The 19,462-nt window shown below is 41.8% G+C and overlaps 1 protein-coding gene across 1 annotated transcript in view; it reads right to left on the bottom strand.

Annotated features, from left to right (window-relative positions):
- Positions 1–8,281, bottom strand: part of AHI1 (Abelson helper integration site 1) — a 103,505-nt gene extending 95,224 nt beyond the window's left edge. Inside the window, exons 1-2 of the mRNA XM_086631959.1 lie at positions 8,065–8,281; positions 1,503–1,654 (exon numbers count right to left, since the gene is read on the bottom strand). Coding sequence (XP_086488085.1) covers positions 1,503–1,654; positions 8,065–8,281 — 369 coding nt within the window. The remainder of the gene's footprint in view (positions 1–1,502; positions 1,655–8,064) is intronic.
- Between the last annotated feature and the right edge of the window lie 11,181 nt (positions 8,282–19,462).

The raw sequence follows: 19,462 nt of genomic DNA, 5'->3' as shown, positions 1-19,462 counted from the left end.
TGAAAACCAATTTTAAAACCAAAGTAAGCTTAATATTTATGACTAATATGTAGTTGCATATGAACATACAATTACGTGCTCAAAATACTTATACGGTACAGATTTAAAAACTCTCATTTCTTAAAAAAAGTAAACCTACCCAAGGAAGAATTTCATCTTGTATTTACACATATGCCAGCAAAAAAAGGAAAAAAATACCCTCTAACTCTTCTATGCTATATTTTAGATATGTTGATTCTCTGTATAAACTATTGACTAAATATCATATACTTCTAGGAATGCAAAATAAAAAAAAAATCCACACAAAAAACAACTGCAAATTGTCAATCTAAAGGAAAAAAAAGCACCACAATACTAAGTTTAATGTAAGTATTCCAGATATATATAATACATCCATGTAACATTCTGATATTATACAAAATACACTCCATCTTAAATGAGTATTATAGAATGAACATTCACTTCCAGCATCTGGTATGGATACAACTGTAACAAAAAAGACTGAAAACATAAAACCTAACAGGAGGAAAATAAACAAACAAAAAAACTGCAACGAACACTTGCAACACTTGCAACAAACAAAAAAAACAACAGAACACTTGTCCTTTAAGCAAATTGCTTTCTTTTGAAATTCCAAACATTGTAAGTTAATAATTGGTATACATAGGACTCATGTTAAACATTTATTCTTCTGTTTAGGAAAAAAGCTACAACATGAACCATAACTCAGAGGAATCTCTGAGGGTCTTTTACTGAGGGATATGCCACAAACAAAAATGTCATCTAACCACAAGGTCAGGGTGACAGAATAATTCCTAATGTGCAAGTCACAAGCTGAGGCCAAAATCTTTAAAACAAATCCTTATACGTCTGTATTCCCTACGTAGACATTCCTAAGGGACCACTCAGACACAAAGCTCAGCACATGCCGAAACATGCTGATTACTGAGATCAAGTTGGGAAAAAAAAAAGGTTCACATGTTGTTTAATATTTTTTGCAAATTCTTATACCAGCAATTTCTAGGAAATTAAATAAATTATTATCGCTACTATTATTATAAATTCTCATCAGTTTTCAAATCACACATGTATTACACAGATGTAATACTCTCAAAATTAAATACTTTTACAGCCAATAATTCTACAAGCCCATCACTCAAACTCCCACTAAAGTCAATACTGAATTTTAAAATCTTAAAACTTTTCTGGAAAACTTGAGTAGGAAAAAAGTACTGGTGGACTTCAAATGAGTGCATGCCTGCATATGCCACTTTCTTTTTAACAGTATTATATTCTATATAATTCTGTCATACCTCCAAATTACAAGGACGCATTGCTGGTACACAAACAACAAATAAAAGCCACATCAAAACCAAAGGATATGTGCAGAAATATACTTTATTTTTTTAGAATGCTTCTATCTCCTTTCTACAATAAATTTTCTCAATCTTTTTTCCATTAAGGCAGGTAACCAAACAAAGCTCGCATGTGTTCAAACTCACCACAATATTCTCTTGACAGTGAAACGTCTTCTTTGATTTCTTCCTGTCTGTTAGGCCAGCATGACGTCTGAAGATTTCCTCAAAGCGGACTTTGGTTTTTGCCTTTGCCTCACTTTCAACTGCAAAAAGAAATCTAGAGTGTGATTCACTAGCTCAATAATCACCATTGCTAAAAAAAAGTGTGTAATCATGCTTCAAAATCACAAAGGGTAAGAATTATTTTATCGCTAAGAATTATTTCACCAAGAAATTCACTTGGCATTCAGTTAAGAATTTCCACTGACAACATAAACCACACCAGGATAACTCAGCAACATTGTACAATCACACCAGGCTATTACTTGTTAGTGAAGCTGGCACCATCTACCTGTTTCCTGAAAAAAGCACATTCTGGAGAGCACACACATCAGGATCAGCACAAAACTTGGGCTAGCCAAAGCAGAGGACAGGTATTGCCCTCGTTGTTTATCAACAGTAGCACACTGCTAACAGAGGTGACACTCTATCCAGGAGAAGCAGCAGCTCTGGGTTCTTACTGAGTCTGGAACCCAAAGGAGCACTGCCCTGAGACAGATCCGTACGAGGCAGGAGCATGCACGGATTTGAAGTCAGTCGGAGCTGAGAGTCTCTGCATTTCTGTCAATCATGATACTGCTATCAGTAGCATTTCAACCCTTGAAGCAGTAGGTGCTCTAGTTCCCCTGGAGTAATGCTTAACTTGTAGTTAAGGAATCAAAAGTGCAATCTGGCACACTCCTGAAAAAGGCTGCTGAATCCTCACTATGGCATATTTACCATTATAAGTACAATTTTTACAAAAGCCTCTACATTTAAAAATAAAATAATAATAAAAAAACCCAACGCTTCGAAAATCAGCTATAAACATGGACTCAAAACAGTGCCAAGGCAGCATTAAACATTTATAGACAGAAGTAACTCTTATCACTTGCATCTAGTTCTGACCATAAAGTATATATTGGAAATCAAACACAAAACATTCTTACCTGCTGGCATTTTCAGTCCTCAGTTAAAAGTGGCTCAGCACACCAGCTGCTTCTTCCTCAGAATTCACCATTCTATTTAAAGTAATTAACAACTCTCATTAACATTACTGGTCCATAGACTTGAAGCTAACAATTGAAGACATGCTAATTAATATCAAGCATGAGTACAGGTCTATTTAGGGAAACAATTATTTCTAGACTATTTGCCTAAATTATTAGAAGTTCCCTGCCACCAAATCTCAGCATCTATCTGATACTTGTTGTTGGAGAGTGAATAAAAACCCACACTACAGCAGTTTAATCAGCTATATATTTCTGGGCAATAGTCAAGTACTCCAGTACTGCAGGTCTCCAGCTCATGTAAATAATAATGACCCACAAAGCCTTTCTAATCAGGTTCCTGTCCTGACAGCATCATCAAGGAAGTCACATTGCAGCCAGCTGATAGCTTTCGATGCAAAGATTAATATCTGCCAGCAAATCGAACTTTATTACAAATCTCTAAATATTTATGCTTACATACAGGATTTGTATCTTACGTAAAGCTGACAAGCAATTACATGAAGCTCATTTCTCTAAAGAAAAAAATGTTAGGCCCTCCTGGTTGTGGAGAAAAACCAATGTAATCCAAACAAAGCTTGAAGGCAAATAAAAACATTACACCGTTTTATCTTTTCATCAAGAAAATTCAGAATGTTTTACAAAAAACTTTAACACAAAAAAGCTGTTTTGTAAACAGTGGAGCTGATGAAATCCAGCTTTCCATTACTGTATTACGTTCTCCTTAGCCTTCCCTGTGATAAACCATCACACCAATCTCCCTGACAGCCCACCAGGCAACAGCTCCAAGTTCTCCCCAGGAAACCCTTTCTGTTAGACACCACTAACTCAGTTCACTGGACACCCAGACTACCCCTATCCGAATAAATTGAGACGTAGCACTAAATGCTGCCAGGCTACATGTTTGCATTATCCTCGGCACTGTTTTGGTCCAAGCCACCAACACTCACCCAAGCAACTCCTGGGTACAGTTTAGGAGTTAGAATACATTATTATTAACAGGTGGTTTGCATGTGGCCTCTCTGATTTGGGGCTAAGAGTTTAACAGCATTAAAGTGGGCCGAACATATCACTTGGCCTCAACACTAAAAATCACTCCTGGGCACGTGTATCCTTCCTATCCTGGTAAGGGCTGAGGCTACGCTTACATCCTCAAGCATCTGCACATCCATACCTTCAGACCCCTCTCATCTCTCTTTCACACTGTTACTTGTTTCTTCCCTGTCCCCTACACACTACAGACCTTCAGGTCATTTCACATTTCTTACTCACAGTAGTTTGGTCTGCTGGCCAGCCAAAACAAATTAAGAAAAAAAAGGCAAAGCGTAAGGGTTGGTTTGGGATGACAGAGATAGAAGGATCTCCCTGAAAGAGGGGAGATTTAGATTAGATATAAGGAAGAAATTCTTCACTTTGAGGATGGTGAGGCACTGGAACAGGTTGCCCAGGGAAGCTGTAGGTGCCCCATCCCTGGAAGTGTTCAAGGCCAGGTTGGATGAGGCTTTGGGCAACCTGGTGTAGTGGAAGGTGTCCCTGCCCATGGCAGGGGGGTTGGAACTGGACGATCTTTGAGGTCCCTTCCAACCCAAACCATTCTATCATTCTATGATTCTAAGTGCTGATCAGTCAGTTGCCAGGTGTCATTAGTTTATTTCATATATTAAACAAAGCATTTATAGTAAGTATCAAACAATCTAAGGATGTTTGAAATGAGCAAGGATGACCAGAAGGTACTTACAGAGGACAAAAAAAAAAAATGTTTTGTTCTGTAATAAGCTTCATATGTAATCACGTCACTGACAAGGTAGTAATGTTTTCTCTAGCTAAAATATGTTTTGACTTGCAAAGCTTTAACTGTCACAACTAAAACAGTAAGTTAAAAATAACACTTCTTACAAGAAATGAAAACAGAAAATATTATTGAAAAATAAATCTGCTTTTGCAATTTATACTTAGTTATACCAAAAGGCAGTTTTAAAAGTACTAGTTATTCAAGTAGTCAGTTCACAATTGGCTAGAAAATATTTATAATTTGAAAAAGTAGAATACTAAATACAATTATAAAACACAGCAGATTCTATGACTTTAATAATTCATTGAGGATTGCAGAAATATGGAAAAGTCTCTTATGATTAGTTGACTGATTTCAACCACCCCTCAGAAAAAAATAATTACAAGCAAATTAAATGCTGAAGTGCTCTTAAATTTAAAACAAAAATTATGGGACGATATAGAACACAACAGCAAAATAAAATGCATACCTGTTCCAAGTTTGGAAATAATTTTATGGCCAAAGGTTAAATAAATCACACCACAAAAAAAAAGTACGTAAATAAATTTTGCAGATACTTTTGCTTATAATGGAACAAGCACCTTTCCAAAGGGTAGGCTCACCTCCTCTCTGCCAGCTTTGTAAGAGGCAGAGGCTCTCAAAGGGTAGGCTCACCTCCTCTTCCACTCTTTGTAAAACGCATGGATTTGCCAAGTTCACCAGCGTGTGCACCATTTTCTATTTCCTCTCTATTTATTCAGTAAAAGCCCATCCTCTTGTGGCAATAAAATTAAGAGACACAGTCCTCTAATGACAGTGCTATTATTTTATGCACATTTCCCATTTAGAATTACATGATCTTTGACATGGTGAGTTAAAGCAACTATTAGACCTGTGTAAATATAGATCATTAATCAACAAGGATAAGAAGGCTGTTTACCCAGTGTAATCTCACCTTAAAATAGGAGAGATTTAACTGGATATCACAGTTCAGCACCACAATGTCCCAACCTGAATAAACTCAGTTATCATTAAGATGTATCTTTTAAGATGCATTTTTGCCTGATCAGATGTGATCTCTTCTGTATTAGTTAATGTAAGGCAATCCAGGAATACAAACTTGGAACAGTGGCATACTCCAGCCATCAGGAATAATAAGGAAAACAAAATCATTAAGCCCAAACTTTCAAGATTTACTATACACCTTCCTGAAAATTGTCTAATTTGCTCTTCTCTAATATTCTATCTGTATTTATAAACGTAATTCTACATTAAATTCTTGCTCTTTTTACAATACTCACTGAGTTGCTATATGCTGCATTCGTAATATAGGAATTATCTACGCAAAACATGCCACAAAGCCCGCTATTCATGAAAAACACTTTTACTGATCACTAAAAAAAATAATTAAAAAAACACAAACAATCAAACCTATAGTATAATGGAGCAGAAAATACAGAATCTGTACTACACAATGAGAAGTGACAAATTTCCTAGCTAATTAGGACCATTTAGGAAACTGAGTTGATAAAATGTAAGTGCACACTTCAGGATTTTCATGAACTAAATCCCTTGTTTTTCTTTTATTGCAAAAAGTGAATGTAGTCTTCAGTGGCTGAAAATAAGCAGAACATCAGACCTTGTTTAATTCTCATCTTTTAGATGAGATCAGTCACCTCATCAGTGGGATATCTGGGGTTTTACTAGTAGGTTTCTAATTCAGCTATCTGTAGGTATCACTACTTTGAGATCTGAAAAAGCTTTAGCTCAGAATTATACAGCTGAACAACAGAGTCGAATCTGTTCCTCTTCACTAATGACAAACATGACCAAAAAAAAAACAAACCCACAATCTGGTTTTATTCATGAAAGTTCAGTATTTAAGTCCAGAAAACTGACAGACTTTATTATACTGTGTTCAGCTCTGGAGTCTTCAACACAAGAAGGACATGGAGCTGCTGGAGAGCATCCAGAGGAGGGCCACGAAAATGATGCAAGGGCTGGAGCACCTCTGCTATGGAGACAGGCTGAGAGAGTTGGGGCTGTTCAGCCTGGAGAAGAGAAGGCTCCGGGGTGATCTTATTGCAGCCTTCCAGTACCTAAAGGGGGCCTACAGGAAAGCTGGAGAGGGACTTTTTACAAGGGAATGTAGTGATAGGACAAGGGGCAATGGATTTAAACTGAAAGAGGGGAGATTTAGATTGGATATAAGGAAGAAATTTTTCACTCTGAGGGTGGTGAGGCAGTGGAACAGGTTGCCCAGAGAAGTTGTGGATGCCCCATCCCTGGAAGTGTTCAAGGCCAAGCTGGATGAGGCTTTGGGCAACCTGGTGTAGTGGAGGGTGTCCCTGCCCATCGCAGGGGGTTTGGAACTAGATGATCTTTGAGGTCCCTTCCAACCCGAACCATTCTATGGTTCTATGATTCTATGATTACCGTGTAAATACCTATGCACATACGTAACAAATAAACACTGCTAAAACTGAGCAGCTTTCTACCAGTTTAGATGTGCCTGTAAAAACCTTGTGCTCACGCTAATGTAAAAGGATGTTTAAAACAGCTGGTGCTACTCATCTGAGTTTTCTAATAGTAACATATCAGAAAGCTTTAGCTTCAGGGTAACTGTCATTTTTTTTCCCCGGATTTGGCACCTTTCATTGGTCAGGAGAAGGCTGAAAACAATCCCTGTCTGTCCTGATGACAAAACTATGGACTTCAGTTCCGTGTAAGGAACTATGGCTCACTTTTATTGTTTATAACATTTTAAGTCTCTGCCTTTCTTGGATCATAATTATGAAAATGGGTTCTCATCACGAGACCACCCCAGGCATTTTCATTTCCAAAGCGGCATTCAGCTTTTCGTAGAGGAATAACTGCAAATGACAAAGATACAAAGGAACATTCCCAGCGCACGCCTTTAACTGGACCAACTGGTGGGATTAACGGCACTTAACGTGCAGATACACGTTCTTCACGCGGGGGACGCATCACGGCTTCGGGGCTCAACACGTCAGGCACGGAGAGGCACCGGATCCACGCGGTCTCACCTGCGTAAGCCACAGGACTTGTAGCGAGAGGGGAAAGGAAACACTAACGGAGGGACTATGCCGCCGTGGGGCACCGAGACCAGGAGACTACCGGCAGCGCTGGCCGCTCCGCTCGCCCCCAGCCAGCCTCGGGGCTCGCCCCGTCCGCCACGCGGCGCGCGGGGCCCAACTCCCGCCGCTCTCCGCGCCCCCGGCCGCTCACTGCGCGCCATGCAGCGCGCGCCCGCCAACGGCTCCGTAACGGCTGGCGAGCCCCCGGCGGAGCCCCCCCGCCCCCGGCGGCAGAGAGCAGGGCCAGCAGGCGGGAAGCGGAGCCGGGGGAGGGAGCAGCGGCGGGGAGGCGTGCCGCAGCCTACCCGCCTCTGCAGCCGCGCACGGGGACGAGCGGCGGCAGCGCCCGCCGGGACCCCGGCCCCAGACTGCCTCGTCACCCGCGGCGCGGGCCTTGCCCGATGCGGCCCCGCTCTCCCCCGCCCGCCGCGCCTCCGCACCGCGGCGACATCACTCACATCGGCCTCGTCCGCTTCCGTGGCGGCGGCGGCGCCGCGGCCAGCTGGCTGCTGTGGCTGCCCTGCCTCCCCCCACCAGTGGTCTCTCCCTCAGCCCACGCTCCCCCCCCCTCCAGCTCCGCGCAGGTGGTTTTGCCGAAAACAACCGCAGCTGCCAAGGAAACAGCGCGCCTGGCGCATGCGCGCAGGGGAGCGGGGCAGGAACGCAGAGCTCGCGCGGCTCGCGCTGCGCGCCGGGACGCCTTGGGCAGCGCACCCGCCCGTGGTTTCCCGCCGGAAAGCCGCGGCGGCAGCGGCGCGCATGCGCGGTAAGGCCGTGCGGGAGCGCGCGCCTGCGCAGTAGGGGCGGTCTGGCCGGGACGAGGCAGGCGTGCCGGACTGTGCGCATGCGCGGCAGTGGCTCCTCTCACAGCGGTGTTGTGGGCTGGCCGGCGGCGGCTGAGGTCGGCTTTGGCGCCTTGAGGCGGCGGGAGCGGGGCTGCGCCTGGCGATGGCCGGAGGGAAGCCGGCTGCGAGCGCCCTGGGCCGTCCTGTCGCGCGTCTGCCGGCCGGGTGGTGCCGCCAGCGCCTGGCGGGAGCCTGTGAGGGGGGGCCGGGGGCCGCGGCGGTGATGGCCGCGGCGGGTGGAGGCGCAGCGCGCCGCTAGGCCCGCCGCAAGACGTGGGCCGGCGGTGTCTGGTGGAGCTGGGGGTGGACGGGAGCCAGGAAAAAACGTCTCTGAGTAGCCATCGCTGCAGAGGCTGTTTGCTGGCGCAGGAAAGGGCAGGGTGCGCCCGCCGCCTCCCGCTGCACCTGCGTGACCGCCCGTGGGAGGCGGGAGAGGCCTCCTGATTTAAAAACCGTGCGCGTTGCAAAGAAGTCGTTAGACTAAGGCAACGTGTTCTACAAAAGAGGAAAAAAAATCTCAGTAAGCTCAGCAGTACCTCCTCGCGTGTACCAGGGCTGTCTCATGGCTGATGAGCTGATTACAAAACACTGAAAACACGTAATTGGAATTTAGAAAAAGGAGAGACTGAAAAGCTTTAGTATTCTCAGGGATACTTCATTTAAAAAAAAATACAGAATAGCTCTTGAGTTCAGACTAATAAAGTTGCTTGCAGAAGAATGAAGTCTCTGGGTAGTGGCCTCAGTTGGAGTCAGGAGGGTGTCTATAGAATGGACATAAGTTTTTTGCAAATGGCAGCACAAATGCATGTCCTGAAGTTATGCAGATAGTGCAGAAACATTTCTTTCCTATCTGATCTAGTAGCTAGTTTAAGCATTTGTTTTTTTCTTAGAATAATAGCTGCTCGTTACTGTCATGGAAGAGCTCTTTGTTCATTTCTTCCGTGTAAAAATTAATCAATAAATTTTTGTTTGTGTTGAAATTCTTTCAAACATTGGAAGGCTTGGGAAATTAATGCGGATTTTGGATAACGTGGCCATAACTTTTCAGAAGCAAAATTGGGTAAGATTAGCCTTGAGTTGACCATGTGCTATTTGTACAACCTAGAGGTCAGCTAATGCTTACGATACTGTGAGTGTGGCATTCGTAGTTCCCAAGCATAGTGTCCTTCAAATTCTGCCAAGAGTTACACTGGCTGCCAGAAGAATACACGTTTTGAAACTTCGTTTTCGTGTTTGTCAATTATTATTAGTGACAGGTGCTGTTATCTCTATCTGGTACTTGACCTGTCTTCTGCTTTCTCAAATGCTTGTGCTCAGCTCAACTGATAAGTAGGGGTATTTCTTCTTTTCATAGGCAGGTGTCCTGGATTGTCTTGGCATAACACAAACAAAAAATACAGCTCTTCAGCATTTCTGTTGCTGCTTTCTTGCAGATCTGTGTCCTTGGTAGTAACCAAAACTCAATTAAATAATGGTCTTGAACAACCTGATCTCACTTTGAAGTTGGCCTTGCATTGAACAGGAGATTGGACCAGATAACCAGAAATCCAGATTTCCCTTCCTAACTGAATTGTATGATTACAACGTTATTTGTTATGTTTCTAATTAACATACAATCATGTGACAGTTCTAGTGCTAGCTTTTACAGTAGCCAAGACACTTTATTAAAATGGTTTCAGGACTAGTCATAAGGTAGGCACCTATCCTAGTCAAAGCCACCTTTGTTTTAGTGTTATGGTCTCAGCAAGTTGCAGCAAAGGGTTGAAGCTTTATCCAAATTCTCAGTATACGTATAGGACAACTACAATGAATTCTGATCTCGTCATTATAGAATCATAGAATCATAGAATGGTGTCATTAACAGGGACACCATTCCTCATTATAATGTACTCTGTGTCTGTAGCCTAGCAGGATTCAGGAGGAAAAAAAAAAAGATAATTTTTTACACTGTAAGTCTAATCCAAATTCTAGCCTCAGCTTTCAATGTAGAGAAAATGACAAAATGGTTGCCCAAGAGTACTGGTTTATGATTATTGTGATACATTATCTCTGTTTGACCAGCCTTCCATTAGCTCTGTGAGTTGTTTAGGATGCTGCAGGAAAGCCGCCTCTTCAATACTTTCTTTTATAATTGTGAACACCAATCCCAATAACTCCGGTACAGTCAAGGAACTAAGAGATCCATACCTGGCTTGTCAGCTGTGATCAGACAAACTACCAAAATCTAGACATTTTCTTGAGAATCCTTTATGGGACAGTGACTGGTGAAGACAGACTCCCAGTAGCTTTCCATGTCTCATATGGCAGAGTAATCTGAGAGCTCCCTTGCGCAGTTTCACAGTTACTGGTACCATGCTGCATGAGCACTGTCCTCCCCTGTGTACATAACCCTACGTACTGTGCTCATGCGTACACGGATATCCTAGCACAGTCTGCAGTGCCATCTCAATGAAGTCTCCATCATAGAATCATAGAATGGATTGGGTTGGAAGAGACCTCAAAGATCATCTAGTTCCAGCCCCCCTGCCATGGGCAGGGACACCCTCCACTTCACCAGGTTGCCCAAAGCCTCATCCAACTTGGCCTTGAACACTTCCAGGGATGGGGCAGCCACAACTTCTCTGGGCAACCTGTTCTAGTGCCTCACCACCCTCACAGTGAAAAATTTCTTCCTTATATCTAATCTAAATCTCCCCTGTTTCAGTTTGAATCCATTGCCCCTTGTCCTATCACTACACACCCTTGTAAAAAGTCCCTCTCCAGCTTTCCTGTAGGTCCCCTTGAAGTACTGGAAGGCTGCAGTGGAGCCTTCTCTTCTCCAAGCTGAACAGCCCCAACTCTCTCAGCCTGTTTCCATAGCAGAGGTGCTCCAGCCCTTGCATCATCTTCCTGGCCCTCCTCTGGATGCGCTCCTGCAGCTCCATGTCCTTCTTGTGTTGGGGACCCCATGTCCTTCTTGTGTTGGAGTCTCACGAGAGCAGAGTAGAGGGGCAGAATCCCCTCCCTCAACCTACTGCCCAAGGTCCTTTTGATGCAGCCCAGGATACGGCTGGCTTTCTGGGCTGCCAGCACAGATTGCCGGCTCATCCTGGTGGTTTGAGATGTCTCTGCAAGGAACTTTGTTATGGCTCAGCATGTTTAGTCCTCTAAGAGAGTCATTGTCATGATAGGAAGGAAAAAGAGGATGTTATTGCTGGACACTCCCATGGCCACACTGCTCGGGGAAGGGCTGTAGTGACAGGGTTGGAGGGTGTATGGTAGTCTGTCTATCTACCATACCATAGAATCACTGGCTTACGGATGGGGGAAGAGCCTAGAATTCGATTTAGGCTTTTGGAGAGTAAGGGCTGCAGAGGTAGTCCTGTATCCTCTGAGGCTAGTGCGGATAATTACTGAAGCAAGGAGAATTTGAGGCAGGATTTTTGGAAGCCAAGAGTCACTTCTTTTTGCTGACATTGTCGTTAATGTATGGTTGAGATGGAAGGGACTGTAAAGCTAATGGTATTGCAGGGCCCTGTATGCCAGTAATTTAGGAAGAAGGCTTTCTGGGGCAGACTGTTATCTAATTAAGTGGAAGATGGAGGTCTCTTCACTGTAGTGAAGCTTTTATTGAAGTTATTCTAATAGTTGGGACAGCAGAAACTGTAGAATGTTGCTGGATATGGCAAACAGACAGGCTTGTGGAAGATGAGGCAGATTGGAATGCAAAGTGATTCATCTTTTATGGTAAATTCTGAAGAGCACTGTCAGTCTTGAAATTATGCTTCCCGTGATGATTAGGATTGGGGTTAAATGAGAAGCTTCTGTGGCTCACATGACTAAGGTATGGGTTGGTGCCCATCATATAAAATCCCAGAATATGTGGGGTTGTAATTCTTAGAAGGGTGAGACTATTGCTAGATAGCTTTTTCTGACAGCAAGACTGAAGAAAGACCTGAGTTTTCAAATCTGTTGAAAGGTGAGATCACGCAAATCCCCCAGGGCTGGGGTGAAATCTAAGCCTGGCAGAGTGAGTGGCGTGTGGCAGCTGGGATGCTCAGTTATGGTAAATTCAAAACCAGTCAGTGTTAATCATCGACACAGAAAGCAGATTTGGTATTGTCTATGATTTGACCTGTCAGCAGCAGTAATGGGCTACAAGGCTTTCTAAATAAACCTGGCTCTAGACAGCAACAAGATTTCGTGTTACTGGTACAAACTTGTGTCAAGTTTCCAGAAACGCTTCTTCCATGAGAACATCTTAAAGAGTTCCATGGCCGTTACACCTGTGACAGACCCGAGGTACTTTTGCAGTCTGAGTTCTATAAGCAAGTGTTGGTCAGGCCCATTATCCATGTTGGAGGAGAATTCCATCTTGCCGCTTCAGCTGACTTGTTTAGTTGGATTTGTTTTGGGAATAGGCCAAAGGAAACACTGCAGCTCTGATTCATAGAGAATAGATTCTGTGGTAAAACCAAGAATAAAAGTCTATGTTAAATTTGATACTTTCAGCCTGGTATAGTTAAAAATCACTGTTCTGGGGTTAAGAATATTCCAGATGCAAAGCTACTGTAAGCCAAGATTTGACATGCTGATCTAAAGGAGACTTTCTTCCCCCATGTTTCTTCCGATGAGGTCCTATGTCTTATAGTTCTTCCTAAGGACTTTGCATGGTGCATAATAGACATGCTGATATTAAGCAGTTCTTTAGGTTACTAATCACACTTTCACTATACCTAAAAATGTTGCAATGTCAGTATCCAACATCAATATCCAACATCAGTGTCACAAATATCCTTTGTTCGATTTCCCGACAGTGAAATGTTTTTTTAAAGGTGTAGACTTTGCTCATTATTGCAAAGGCAATGGAATTCGGGAGCAGCAGCTAAGAAATCCAGCCTGGGAACTTTGACAGCCCCAAAAATAATAGGATGAGTTTTGTCTGTACTTTGATGACCTGTGGAACAGACCAAAGAAAAGAAAGCATATTCCAAACACAACACATCCTGCCCAAAAGCATACACATGTGTGCAAATCCTGTTCTGCTGGAAGGAGAAAAACAATACTTTTGAAAAAAATAGAACAGTTATATGGATGCATGGAGTTTTTCAATGGATTGGAGAGCATGTGCTCACTGTGTTCACCTGATTTTTCAGTTGAGGGCTTGTAAATAGAGGGCTTCCCATTACTTATCTTGTGTTTTCTATGTATGACAAGTAGAAAGGGACATGTACGATGATGACATATTGTAGCATACAGCTAAAACGTTTGTAGATATCAGATGTATTCTGAAAATCTCGGAGGAATTCCAGAATGATTAAGAGTGGATCAAGGTTCTTGTCAGAGCCTAACTTTCAGCAAGAGTAAAAACTGTCACATGCAGGGGACAGCCTCTAGGTGTCACTCGAGTGTACAAAATAGAATTTGGGGTTGAGCAACTCAGCTCTGAAGACGCAGTGATATTTTGGCAGAATTTAATTGTTTAACTGATCAGTGGATTATTTTCTCTTGATAGTCAGATGATATTCAGTTTCTGTTATTGGATGTTCTGAAAAAACGATCTGATTTTTTTTGACATATGTTGAAGCTTGAGTAATTTGTGGGGCAACTCATAGAAGAATTTTAGTGATATTGGCAAGAAAAAGAAATGTCACAAAAATTAATTTAAAGTCAATCACTGTCGTGGTTTAACCCCAACCAGCAACCAAACACCACGCAGCTGCTTGGTCACCCTTCCCCTGCTCCTGGGAGATGGGGAAGAGAATCAAAGGGGTAAAGGGAAGGAGACTTGTGGGTTGAGATAAGAACAATTTAATAATTAAAATAAAATAAAAGTAATAATGATTATCAATGATTAATAACGATTTTCAAGGCCAGGTTGGATGAGGCCCTGAGCAACCTGATCTAGTTGAAGATATCCCTGTTCCTTGCAGGGGGGTTGAACTAGATGACCTTTGAAGGTCTCTTCCAGCCCTAACCATTCTATGATTCTATGATTCTATGATAAGATTAATATTAAAAATAATAATATAGTATACAAATGAGTGATGCAAAATGCAATTCCTCACCTTCCGCAGACCAAAACCCAGCCCGTTCCTGGCTAGCGATCCCAGAGCAGAAGAATCCCGAAACCGCAATCCCAGAAGAGAGAGTGAGTCCAGCCGACCCTCATCCTTATACTAAGCATGATGTTGCATGGGATGGAACACCCCATTTGCCCGTTCGGGTGTCAGTTGCTTTGTCTATGCTCCCTCTCAGCTTCTAGCAAACTAGCAAAACACGGGAAGTTGAAAAGTCCTTTATTTCATAGCAACTAAAACCAACAGTATATTATCAACATTCTTCTCGTACCAAATCCCATACTAAATTCAAAACACAGCACTATTCTAGCTATTGAGAAGAAAACTAACTCTATCCCAGCCGAAACCAGGACAGTATCCACCCCTGATTCCATAGCATTTATGTTGTGCTCAGATCCCATACTTTCCAATACATTTCAATTAACCACCATCGCTTTTTTTGTCTTTTGATATATGTACAGAGATATCGTTTACTTAGTCTATGGCCATCCCTCTACAATGTCCGTTGAGTTCTTTTAGTCCATAGCTTTGGGTTCCATCTGTCATGACAGTCTTTCAAGGCGGGAGAGATGATGCGGAGTTCGCTCAGTTGGTAGAGCAGGTGACATTGGACACAGGAGGAGCATGGTGTCTAGTCTCTGTTGCATGCTGCACCCAGAGCTCGTAGCTGGTATATCCGGCATGGTCCATGTCCATGGTATGCAGGTTGAAGACGTCGATCTCGAGGAATTTGCTGGCTGTCAGTTGTTGGAATCGGTTCTGGTTCCATCAAAGTTCATTCTTCATTAACCTTGGCAATTCTTAATATGATGTTGGTAGTATAATATATAGCAACTATAGCAATGATGATATGCAGTGACATGGTTATTCAGTAATTAACATCATGTGATTCAATTCATTGGCTATTTTCACCCAACATCAAATCCCCTTGAGGTACACATTGGACCTCTCCATCCTTCTGCATCACCCACCAGCTGCACCCAAGTCCTTGAGCAGAAGCAATCCCACGAATGGGTTTACCTTTACCCAAGCCAGGAATAACCCAGGCTGTCTTCCCCAGCATATTCCTAATGTGCACTACAGGGACTTTATCTCCTTCTACAGTACATAAAAGTTCAACTGGGCACGGCCAGCTTGATTGGCAGATCCTCTAGTGTTGACTGACAAGGCAGCTTTTGCTAAATGTGTATCCCAATGTTTGAAAGTTCTACCACCCATTGTTCTGTGTGGTTTTTAGCAGTCCATTGTATCGTTCAATCTTCCTGGAGGCTGATGCATGATAGGGGATGTGGTATACCCACTCACTACCATGCTTTTTGGCCCAGGTGTTTGTGAGATTGTTTCAGAAATGAGTCCTGTTGCCGACTCAATTCTGGGGTGCCATGCCACCACAAGACTTGCTTTTCAAGGTCCAGAATAGTGTTTGAGGTGGTGGCATGGGACATGGTGTACGTTTCCAGGCATCCAGTGGTTGCTTCTACCGTTGTGATCACATAGCGCTTGCCGTGGTGTGTTTGTGGGAGTGTGATATAATCAGTCTGCCAGGCCTTCCGTATTTATATTTAAATCATCATCCTCCATACCAAAGAGGTTTTAACCGCTTGGCTTGCTTGATCGCAGTGCATGTTTCACATTCATGGATAACCTGTGCAATAGTGTCCATGGTTAAGTCCACCCCTCGGTCACGGGCCCATCTATATGTCGCATCTCTTCCTTGATGGCTTGAGGCATCATGGGCCCAACAAGCTAAAATTTTTTCACTCTTATTTTGCCAGTCCGGATCCACCTGAGCCACTTTAATCTTAGCAGCCTGATCCACCTGCGGTTGTTTTGATGTTCTTCAGCGGCCTGACTCCCAGGTATGTGAGCATCCACCGGACGTACTTTTACAACTAGCTTTTCTACCCAGGCAGCAATATCTTGCCACAACGGGGCCCAGACAGGTTTGCCTACAATCACCAACTTCTCTAATAAACTTAGAGACCAATTGTGCAAGATGCTCTGCATCCTGAGATTCTTGTATCTTGCACGCCAAATTTCTAGTGTTTTGAAAGCAAGTCATAAGGTTCAACTATTTTGGAAAGCTGATGTTCCCTAAATATGCAGAAATTGGCACTACAAATGTCTTTACATGCTTATTTGATGGTGTATACTTCTGTGGCCTTCTCTCAGAGAGCTTCAACTCTTTGAGCTGAAAATATTTCCATGTTAGTTCAATCCTTGACTCATCTCCTATTCCTAAAGTGAGCTCCCTTAGTTCAGGGGGATACGTAAGCACGTAATGTACTCAGTCCTTTCTCAGAAGAGAGCTTTTGCATGTGTTTAAGAATGTCCTTTATCCTCATTGACTTTGTTGAGCCATAGTTACCATATTAAAGTGTTTTCCCGAGTAGGGATAAGAAACAATTATTGCCATGGATGCTTTCTCTTCTGTTTTATTACCTTATTGTGGTTGAGAGTTCTCCTAAAGCCAGAATTCAGTAATGCAGAAGACTTATTTCACAGTTTACTACAGCTTTAACTTGTAGGCCAAGAGCAAAATATTCTTGTTTTAAAATTCTTGTTTTAAAATTCAGCAAAACATCTAAAGAAACTTACTTTTTTTCTATTCGAAGAGGTTTCCAGTTTTGAACTTTGAAATGTTTTAAGAAACTCAAGCCTTACTTGTCTTATTAATACAGAGACTTGGAGCAAGGCTGGAACTAGGAAGTAGCACAATTCTAAGATCTGGTATTAATAGGAAATACAAGATTCCTAAATTCCTGAAGTTAATTGGAGGGTCACATCAACACTCCTTTGTATCTCGAGTCGTGTATCAATGTATTTCACATATTAGATTATCTACTTATAATAATGTGTTGCATTTTTACAACATGAGAAGAAGAATAAGATAAACTCATTTTGTTCAACTGCCAGAAAACTAGGTTTCAGAAACCAGAGTTTCAAATTGTCTTCCAGACGAGGTCATCAGCCCTCTGCAGTGAAATTTTGATTGTGATTTCAGTAGAGTTAGTGTTTCTTAAGCAGTATCTCCTGACATATAGCTGAATCTCTACTGATGTTTTCATGTCTTCAGAACAAGAATGTTACGTCTTGTCTTTTGGAAAGCAGATTATCATCTGGAGAACTGTGTGATGTTCACAGAAAGCTGCAGGTATCTTGCCACAGGATGGCAGTGTAACAGCACATGTCATGAAGTTTAATTTTTCTGAAGTGTTCTGGAAACTGGGTATTGAAGCTAGAATTTGCCTGTAACTAAGTGCAGCGTTATTATTTTTGACTTTTCAAAATACCATTGTTCCCTTTGTATGGTTAGTGCATCTTTCCATACAGTTTAATTACATTGTTTTCCTTTTATGCTGTTTGTTAGCTATACAATAAGCTGTAATGTGAATAATGAATCTCCCAAATTTCCCTATTGTGTCATGTGATTAATAGCCTTTTATTTGTAGACTACTTGCCACAATCTTTTTTTTAGAAAAGTAATTTATTCTTGAAAATGTAGTTGTTGATTTGTTCCAAAATGTAGTTGTTGATGTGTTTCATCTGGTATATTTTTTTTTTTAAAGGGTTTTATTTGTTTAGCAGGTCTGTTTGGAGATTTTGGTTCATAGTCCTTCAGTAGATTCTCATAACTCAATTTTCATAGCCTTCAAGCCTATCTTTTTAATCATTTTTGTTTATCTCACTGGGATATTTTATCCTTCAGTATTTTATTAAGTTTCATCTCCTTCTGTGCTTCCAGTGATTTCTAGAGTAACAATCACTGTTCTTGTCAGCAAAAGAGTTGCCATTTTTTTAACTTGGAAAATACTTGAGTCGTTCTATTGCAAACATGCTGTTGTGCATCCTTGTTGTGATTTGTTTCTACTCAGTCTGTTGCCGAGTCTTGCTAGAGCTTCACTGAAGATATCTGAGAGGTAAATGAAACAGTGTGAATTTGTTTGCCTTCATGACAATTTCGCAAGCCATATTTATCAAAGACATTACTGTTTTCTGCACTTAATATTTTTATATCAAAGCTGTTAAAATTTTTCATCCTTTTGCGATTAGCAAAGGGATAATGATGCTTTGGACTTGTGCTGAAGCATGAGAGTCTACCTTTCTAGGTGGACTCTAGGTGATCCAGTTGACTGTGTTGCACTTGGCCAATGCATATGAAGGAGCTGGTTTTTGCAGAGAGCAGCTTGGGCTTGCGTGTGTCTAAATAGCAATCAAAAGTGAGATATCTTGCAGTGACTTTTAAAATTTATTCAAACTCGAAGAAAGATGGGGTAGGTTTTGACTGGGTTTCACTTTGTTGTGAAACAGTCTGGGACCGAATAACATGAGAAATCTCATCTTAGTTTTGTACTGAAATTCTGCATTCAACCTAATGTGCAGGTTATTTTTACAGTGATCAGCACTGAGTTATTAAATAATTCTGCATTTATTAGGGTGATGTGTTGGTACTGCGGTATAAAAAAATAAAACCAGCAAAAATAAAAAGTTCACCTTTAATTTGTTTTAATTAAATGCACCGTTCTGTCAAAGTTACGTACGAGGTTTGTAAAGATGCTTTAGAAGTAAGTTGACATTTCAGATTCATTTCTGAGTAAAAGAAACTCAAAATGAAACTTAGTGAAGAAAAGGACTGATTAAACATCCAAATGGTTTGATGATTGAGAGTGAAATGAACAGAACATGTTATTTTTCATAAAACGTTTCTCCTAAGTAATGTCCAAAGCAAGAACACAAATTACTTGTAAAAATGCTTGTAGTTAAAAAAAAATCCTGCTATTCAGATACTCAGCATAGACAAGATCAAAGTTTCTGTTCTCCCATTTCAGCCTGTTCTGCTGAGCAAGAAACCAGGAAACTGTAGATACTTTTCTACCTGTTCAATTTTCAGTGTTGGCTAGCTCTACTACCTCTCTCCCCATCTCTAAGGATCTTTAAGAATCCCCTCTTGGCAGGTTTTTGTATATCTTTACCCTGTCACAATACATAACGAGTATCTATTTTAGCCATTGTTTCTATGTACATTTTATCAATTCTACATTTTCTAACTCCTACTTATATACTTGTCTTGATTCTGTTACCTCCTGAGTACAGGCATGACTTCATTTAGAAAGAAGTTTTTG

The sequence above is a fragment of the Tauraco erythrolophus genome, chromosome 2 (assembly GCF_009769465.1).
Source record: "Tauraco erythrolophus isolate bTauEry1 chromosome 2, bTauEry1.pri, whole genome shotgun sequence".
Lineage (NCBI taxonomy): Eukaryota > Metazoa > Chordata > Aves > Musophagiformes > Musophagidae > Tauraco > Tauraco erythrolophus.
This window is presented reverse-complemented; position numbering and strand designations above follow the sequence as displayed.